This window comes from Mycteria americana, chromosome 4 (genome assembly GCF_035582795.1).
Source record: "Mycteria americana isolate JAX WOST 10 ecotype Jacksonville Zoo and Gardens chromosome 4, USCA_MyAme_1.0, whole genome shotgun sequence".
Classification (NCBI taxonomy): Eukaryota; Metazoa; Chordata; class Aves; order Ciconiiformes; family Ciconiidae; genus Mycteria; species Mycteria americana.
In genome coordinates this window covers 58,355,850-58,364,585 of record NC_134368.1, presented here as the reverse complement: position 1 = coordinate 58,364,585, position 8,736 = coordinate 58,355,850, and the positions used below count along the sequence as shown (strand labels likewise).

At 40.0% G+C, this 8,736-nt stretch overlaps 1 protein-coding gene across 1 annotated transcript in view; it reads right to left on the bottom strand.

The window, feature by feature from the left end:
* Positions 1-3,277: 3,277 nt before the first annotated feature.
* Positions 3,278-8,736, bottom strand: part of TET2 (tet methylcytosine dioxygenase 2) — a 74,989-nt gene continuing 69,530 nt past the window's right edge. Inside the window, exon 10 of the mRNA XM_075500664.1 lies at positions 3,278-7,990. Within this exon, the coding sequence (XP_075356779.1) occupies positions 6,576-7,990 (1,415 nt within the window). The 3' untranslated portion in view covers positions 3,278-6,575. The remainder of the gene's footprint in view (positions 7,991-8,736) is intronic.

The following is an 8,736-nucleotide window of genomic DNA, read 5'->3' as shown; positions in this document are numbered from 1 at the left end:
CGTGTTGCAACGTGCAAGGCAAGTACACAGCTGCAAGCCCCAGTGTTCTCCCTTGATCAGAAAGAGTAGAAAGCACAGCAGTAGATCTTTAAGAGACCTTTTCCTTCTTCTTTCTCACTTTCTTACCCCAGTGCAAGGTTTTTCTTCCTTCTAAACAGAAGGATTTTTTTTTTTTTTTTTAATCAGCAACACTTTCTGTTCTAACTTCATGCACATCGGTTATTCCCTTTGCTGGTTAGAGGTGAGGCAAGTAAAACGTGGAGCTGACTGATTTGCAAGTTCTGCAAGAATCTCTCCTAGTACAATATTTGCCCTAATTAAGCTAACCTAGGGAATCATTTACAGGTTAAAGTAAAGGGACCCTCTCAATACATAAACTTAGCTGAAAAACAAAATGTCTCACACAGAGCGATGGAGGGAGAGCTGTCATTGTAGCTCGTGGGGTGGTGGGGGTAAAATTGTCAGTCCTCTGAGACAAAATGGTCATTTACCGAGTGCCTCAAAATTATTAGTTGTGTCTGCATTAAGTAAACATAGCTGAGTGTAACAGAAACTTGACAGATGCATGTTTTCAGGGAGAAAAAAAAAAAGTTACTGTGTCAGTTAAATAACAGAGTATTAATTTACTGCTGAGATGATGATACCTACCAATTCTAATCTCAGTGCTGCTGGACTATGAGCAAGCTTCAGTGGGTTCGGCATGACGCTTGTCACGCAAGTGTAGGAGTAATGGAGAGCCCTGCCTTGCAGCTCTGCTGGCAGGCGCGGTGCCGTGCTCTTCTGAACAGCCTACGGGCAAGAGAATGTGCATTTCTATAAGCTCTGTTTTGCAGCTAGGTGTAAACCACAGGGTTCACATTTACATCCAAGGTCTTGTTCCCCTGCTTTGAGTTTTACTTGAGTGAAAAGATTTGAGTTTTTTAAAAATATTTCCTAATTTGTATTTGAAAGTAGTGGTGAAAATGTGCATACGGAGAAACCACCGTTGCCCGCTGCTTCTTAATCCCTGCCTTCTTCTGTAACGTGCTTTACTTCTCCAGAAGAAATCCTTTTGTTTAAGTGTTTTTTCCCTTTTCCCCGCTCTTCCATGCTGGATACTTTTCTCATCTTTCAGCACAGTCACCTGTTGCTCTTAAATTTTGCCTGGGGTTTGTTCACCCTGGCTTGGCTTGTCATCACAGGCTTTTCAGTCATTCCCATAAAAAAGCTGTATTGTTCTCTCTGTGAGATGTCAAAAGGCAGAAAACGACAGAACAGATGGGTAAGAGAAGAGGAAAGGCAAGGCAGAAGCTACCTCTGGCAGCTGGATGCTCAGCTGGGCACCCCCAGTTGTAGCTGATTTCTCGGGGCCAGCAGCCTGTGGTTTGGGTAGTGCTGGTAAGCGGTGCCTTGGTCACAGCCACCCGAGGCACACGAGCAACGTGCCCTTGTCTCGGGGAGAGCCCGTGCTGGCAGAGAAGCGCGGTCGGCAGGTACGGCTTGTCTTCCCAGTGGCCTTGGCTGGGAGTGTGTTGTGCCAATGTTAGCAGCACCTCTGGAGTGAGATCTGTCGAAGTGCACTGAAGAGAGAGAGAGAGCCGCTTATGTTAAAAGGCGGCCAGCGGGAATGTTCATTAACGGCAGGATTTTTTCCCAGGGAAGGCTAAAGGGGCGATGGACCCTTGTTAAAGCGAGCGCATCTGTTGGTTCCAGCTGTCTGATGCATTGAAGTGCACCTGCGCACAGGAAAGAGCAACACTTGGCTGCTGCAGTGTGCTAGCCTGCCTCAAGACATTCCCGTCTGGGAATACGCGGAGATCCAGGGGTGAACGTTACAGAGTTTTTGAGTTTTAACTCGCTGCTTCCCCGAGACATGTAGCTCTATGAATGTACAGAGTAGGGGGGCTTTCCCAAGGTGCGTGGCATTGATGGATGGGGTAACCAGGGCTGACAACGAACTCGTGGTCTTAAAAAAGAAAGCCTGAAAAGCTTTCGAGTACCAATTGTCGCAGAAACATTTTGCAACCGTGGAGAGAGCAATTGCTGTTTCTTCCCATAGAAGAGAGCATTTCAGGATTCAGTCCTGATATCCCTTGAATTTAAAAGAAGAGGCTACGAAAACAAGCTTTTGTCTGGTGCCTGCAAGAATGTATGTCCTGGTATTGATTCAGACACGCTTTCTTATTGCTTCTGCTTTTCTCTAGATTACGTGTGATTTAGATTATACATGAGGTTTTAGGCTTTTATAATTTTGTTTTTTTCTTAATCGTAGAATCGTTTAGGTTGGAAAAGACTCTTCAGGTCATCAAGTCCAACCGTTACCCTAGCGCTGCCAAGTCCACCACTACACCATGTCCCTAAGCACCACATCTGTGCGTCCTTTAAATACCTCCGGGGACGGTGACTCAGCCACTTCCCTGGGCAGCCTCTTCCAATGCTTGATAACCCTTTCCGTGAAGAAATTTTTCTTAATATCCAATCTAATACCCCCCCAGCCCCCCCTCCCCCTTTGCGCAATAATACCATCTGTTGGAGTATTCCACCATTTGGGAACAATCTGAAATCAACTGAAAAATGCATAAACAGGTAGAGATAAATACCCCAAACAAACCAATGAACCCCAAGGGTATCCCCCTTGTCCTGCCTCTGCCAGCTGTGCATTTGTGGCTGCTACTTGGGCAGTGAGGAAATTCCGACAGTGAATATGCCATACTCATCTGTGTCCACAAACACCAGTAGGAAACCAGCAGTGATGCTCTACAGGTATTTCTGCCCATAAAAATGCCTCTCTCCTTCACCGTAAACACAGATTTCATTGAGCAGTAGCCTGGGCTAGGTGGCTAGCATCCCAACCCGTTAGAGGCAAGAGTCAAAGCAGAACTAGGAATAAATGTGATGTCCAGATCTCCTGTTTTGAAGTCCCTAGTGATGCATTTCGTTCGAGTGTGATGCTCGAGTCAGGGAAGATGGAGGTGGGCTAAATCTGTGTGGGTCTGTGGGCCTGCTTCATTGAAAAGTTTGGGTTGTCCTGGTATGTCAGTCGATGCATTCAATTTCTGAGCTGCTGAAGTATGCAACCTCCTCCGTTTCTCATAACACAGTTTTAGATTTAAGTTCCCCAGGCTAGCAGTTTCCCCAGCCCTATAACCGTCGTCCAGTTTCCCTGGGGCTCTTGACTCATGGCTGGTACTAGGGGTCACGTTTCACTGCGCTGGCTTTGTTGTTAGCTGATAAAAATGACAGGGAAAGACAAGTTTCTGCAAGACAGACTTAGAGTGCATTAAATAAATATAAATTTTATTAAAAACACCCACATCTCAGCATTATCAGGAATGATATAATAATAAACAGCTTTCAAATAACCTGCATTACATTACAATACTTACAGTATTTATAACCATCCTTGGATTCTTTTTATAGACATACCAAACATTTCATGAAAATGAATGAAACTAAAGTAAAAAAAAAAAAAAAAGTAGAACATAAGCATAGAAAATGCACACAGAAGTTCATTACCTTAGTGTCAAACTGCTAAAGTTTCCTACACAAGTTAACCACTAGCTTTAGAAGTGAACTTTATACCACTGTGCGTCAATCAAGATGAAAAATTCATTCAAGTAAAGTTGACACCACTCAGAAGCATCTTCAAGTATGGCTATAGTCAACCTGATAATCCTATACAAGCAATTTTATGTCTGCTTTGTCATTCGTTCCAACTGAGGCAGGGTTCTGTACACCAAAAATTACAGTTCGGGTATTTACAATACAAAACTGATTCACCAGCTAAGCTTCCTGCTCCTGCTGCCAGCAGTTTGGCAAATGACGGTGCACGGCATATTAACCAAACATCTACTATGGATTACATGAATAATATAGGACTTAAAAAAAAAATCACCAAAAGATGAAGATTTATAATGATTTAATTAATCTGACATATAACCATCATTAACTTTTTTTTTTTAAAGGCGAAACTTTTGTTTCAATGCAGTGGGTAAAGTCACAGACTGAGAATTACAAAACAAAATTGCCATAATAAATATTTGACCATTAAACCCAAAGGCCTCCTTTGATTTACTCGAGTTAGGTTGTGATTCTGTTAGATAAAATTTCTTTTGACCAAACTTAATCTTACAGTATATTGCACAAGATATATCTGGGACATGGAGGTTTGCATGTTTAGGGAAGCCCTTGTACAGACTGTACCTTTTTATATTTTATTTTATTCATTACAGTATCCAAGAAGCCTTGTTTAGAGAGTGACTTGAACAACTCTAGCAAACAGTCACTTGCCAAACCCCTGCCTTACATTTTTCCCTTTAATCAGCTCAGTGCATTCTACTTTCTTTTTGTTTATTCATTTGAAACAGGCAAAACATTCTAAATCTCTTAAACACTTTCATTACAATAAAAAGAGCTAACGAATTTACAAAATTAGTTTTAGTTACATTAATACATGTACAAGAAAAATTAGAGAAGGGATTCAAAAGAAAAGCATTAAATCCCTGAAAAAAAACCCAAAACAAAACAAAAACCCAAGAATAATATACTTAACCTACAACAGCTTTACATACACACAGGTGACACGTTGGCATAGGAGAACATGAGCTGAAATATCCCTGAATTTTTAGAACCAAAAAAAAAAAAAAAAAAAAAAAGTTGAAGTTCAAGTTATACTTGCTAAAATATCAAGTATTGAGAGAGTTTTTTTGTTTTGTTTTTTTTTTTGTTTGTTTTTTTCAAAGGCTATTGGGGGAAAAAGTTGGTATATAATATATAAACTTTCACACTCAGTTCAATATCCTATTGCCAAACTAGTGTTGAGGTATATGACAAGTAGGAACATCACTCAAACCTTTTAATGTATTTTTAGCTCACATTATGATATATTTGTAGCAGGCTGAGTAGCACCATGATGTGAATTCAGCTCAAAACCCAAATATATATAGATTTAATATTTTTACAGTACTAAAATACTAAAGCATTGCGTTAAAAAAAGTTTTGTTTACAATTTAATTTACTATACAACTCTCCTGCTTTTTTTTTTTTAATAGAAATTAATGATTTAAAACCACCACAGCAAGCCAGCTGCCTATTTTTTTTTCTATTTAATCAACGGAATCACACAGAACTAACCCTGTTTCATTCATCTTGTGTAGGCATCGGTCTGCTCAATCTTCCTGGAAAAGAGGACACTTGCACCGAGAAATGACTTGCACCACAATGTACATAATTATCAACACAAAAGCAATCTGCCATTCAATATTTGAAGAGCATACAGACCTTTAAAAACAGCAGAAGCCCAAGCTAACTAGTTGTCGTCTGTCGCATGCTGCTAATTATTACCTGTGGTTAATATAAAATTCTTTCCTTAAAACTGTACATATTTGAGCAATGAACTTGTCATAATAATTGTAGAAAACAGTTTACAGTATAGCTGTGTGAGATGAGCACCAGAAAAACATGTGTTTTGTGTACTAAAGTATTCCCTTATATCCAGTAAGCCCCATTTTTACCATAACTGACTGTATTAAAAATGGATATGTAGCCCACTAGCAGATGCACGGCTAAAACAAAAGTATTTAAAAGCTTTTTTAGTTTAAAAAAATTATCTTTGCATTTTAAAATCAAAGTAAACTTTTTTTTTTTAATGTCTTAGTACCTTAGCATTGTTCAAGTTGCCAAGCTTAGGTAGACAAAGTGCTTTTGAAACACTATTTAAAAAAAAATATCTCTCTATATATTTTATTGTCCTTTTCTAGGACTTGACTGGATGAGCAAAATCCAGAGGTCTCTGTAATTCCCATATGTTAAAAAGTAAGCTTATTTTAACACCAGGTAAATTCAATACATACATGAATGAAAAGGTCCTCCCTGTTGTTGAAGAACATTTGACTACATCATTGACATTTTGTTATAAAGGCATTAACTGTTTGACTGTTAAAATAAAGACACCATTCTCTTAGATAGCACCATGGTTTTAGAATATCCAAACAAATTCAGCATTTTGCTGTCTATTCATTGTTTTATACTTATCTACTTTGTTAAATAAACTCAAGAGACTAATAAGATTACAGTAAAAACTGCATGTTAAAAAGCCATAATTCCAGTATTTCAGTACATCATAGATTCAGCACCAGATGTTATTTTAAGATTCCTGCAGTTGTAATACTACAGTATTATTTTTTTAGGGTTTTTTTTGCTCCTGTTCCATGACTATGCAAACTTGGTGACATTAAAAGTGGCCACAGATGTGCAAAACTGTAAGAAAAAAAAAATCCATTTGCAGATTATCTCCTTCAGTAATGGAGCCAGTGTTTTCAAATGTAAATTGTGAAACACTTTTTTGTTTTGTTTTTGTTTTTGCATAGGATGCTTTGGTCTTGTTTCCTACGTGCCATCTGTGACCACTTAAAAATCAGTGGAAAATAAGTGCGCTAGTGAGATTACCTCTTTTTGCTGGTGTGCTGAGGCTTTTTCCACTGACGAGTTTTGTAAAAACACTGTTTTCTTCTCCACCCTTGCCTTCCCCAAAATCTAAAGAACTACCCTACTGACAAGGTGTTTTTTCAAATGAGGTAACCAACAAAGGTGTGAAGTTAGATATACCGGTTGTAAGGCCCTGTAACCCGTGTAAAGGCATATGGAGATGTAGTTACTGTGGAGTCTGTGGTGACCGACAGTGTCCTTTGTGCAAGAGACTTGATGAAGCGGATGTATGTTGGCTCTGAGGGTTCATGTGGCTCAGCAGGCTCCCGCTTTGCTTTTTTGCCGTAAGATTTCTGAGGCACGTAGTCTGGACCGTACTTTTCACATTCCTCTTCTTTCTCTCTTGCCTTCTCGGCCATCTTTGCCTCCCACAGAGCCAGACCGTGTTTTGGCTCATTCATACTCTTGTGCTGGTAAAAGACAAGGGATATTCTGGTGGGATGGTTCCTGTTGGGATTTTTTAAGGGGGTCGTTGCGTGGAGCTCACGTTTTGCACACTCTATGAGAATTGACCCATGAGATGGAGCAACTGCCACTCCTCCAATTTCTGGATCCAGAAAGCTCTGCTCACTATCTGACCAGACTTCATCGGGATCCTCTGCTTTTTCTGGATTCAGCACATCAATTTTATCTAAGCCACCCTGGGGAGTAGTCCTATCATGGTTTTGACCTGGAAGTATGTTAGACAAACCATTAACTGCATGTGAAATCATTTCACTATCCTTATTTTGGAGGTGCAGTGAATTAGGAGGACCACTAAACATACTTGGACCAGAATGGTAGTCGTGTGCTAAATGTGGAGGGGGTTGCACGTGATGATGTTCACTGGTTTTACTCATGGAGGCATAATCCATGCTCAGATTACTCAGATTAGATTTTAACCTTGAGGCAACCTCCATAAAATGGCCATCAGCCTCATGGGTGGAGTAAGAGGAAAAAGACCCTACGTGGTGTACATTTGGTCTAATGGTGCAATTACTGAAGGAGTCTACCTGCATATTTTGGTTTCCGTAATTCAAGTACTTGGGACCAAAACTCTGGTTATTCCCAAACCTATGCTGGTATAATGTTTGAATGGGTGGTAAACTTAGTTTAGACATGTGGTCTTGGCTCTGGCAACTGTACAAGTCCACGTGCTGATGCTGGGAAGGGTAGGAGCCCAAGTAAGAGGGGCAGTTGTCCATCGGTATGTTTCCATTGCATTGGTAGGGTGGGTATTGGTTATTTTGACTTAATGATCCTGAATAAGGGTTCATGGGACTGGAAGTATTCAAATAAGACCCCGCAGGCTGTGGTGAGGTTGTATAGAGGTTCATGGGACTGGACCCTCCATAGGGATCTGAAGTGTATGAAGAGCTTGGATAAGCATTGGCTGGATTAGGCAACCTTACATAGAGATTTGCAGAACCTGAACCCGAGTAAGAGTTAATAGGATTTGACTGAGGGTTGTTAGGGAGAGTGCGCTGTGGATGTTGCTGCTGCTGCTGTTGTTGTTGTGTGGCTGGTCCTGAAAGACGTAAAAGATCTGTAGATGTGAAAAGAAAAAACCACACACAACAAACAAGCTTTTTTTAAAAAAAGAACAAACAACAAACCACATACTTTATAGACTTTTCATGACACATATCTATGAAATTTCTAAGAAAAGTGTATCATATGATACGTTAACAGAGGTTCCCTTTCCCATATCTCAAATACTATCCTTTAAGAAGCTGAGTAAATACTAAGGCTACTCATCCTTTTTGGCATGTATCCAGTGAGATCAGATGCTAGTGGCAATGGGGAAAAAGAGGACAATGCAATCTGTTCAGAGTCACATGCACAAAATCCAAAGAGTTGAATCATCATTTAAGTAGCCCATGAAATGGAGCATCAAAGTGCTCCCAAACAGCTGTGCACAAGGTGACCTTCTTTTCCCCAAGAACAAATAATTCTTCTCATCTATATTAATAGAACTGTCTCAAAAAGAAGTCCTAGCTTTATGTAAAAAACCAATGGTGACATTCACTGATAGAACAGTTCAGTAACAAGTGAGATTAACTGAAGACATAAGAGCAAAAACATCATTCATTAAAGTGAAATGGCATCGTTTCATGGTTACAACCCTAGCCTGGGTCATGCAACAGCTGACTTGTATTCATCGGTATTTCAGTGACCTTCTGGGTGGCCTTGGATGTATTGCTTTTTTCCTCTCTGAGAAAGTTGCTGTAACAATAAAATAGTCACAATGAACTCCTTTGCTCAGGACTCTCAAATCTACTGATGAAAACT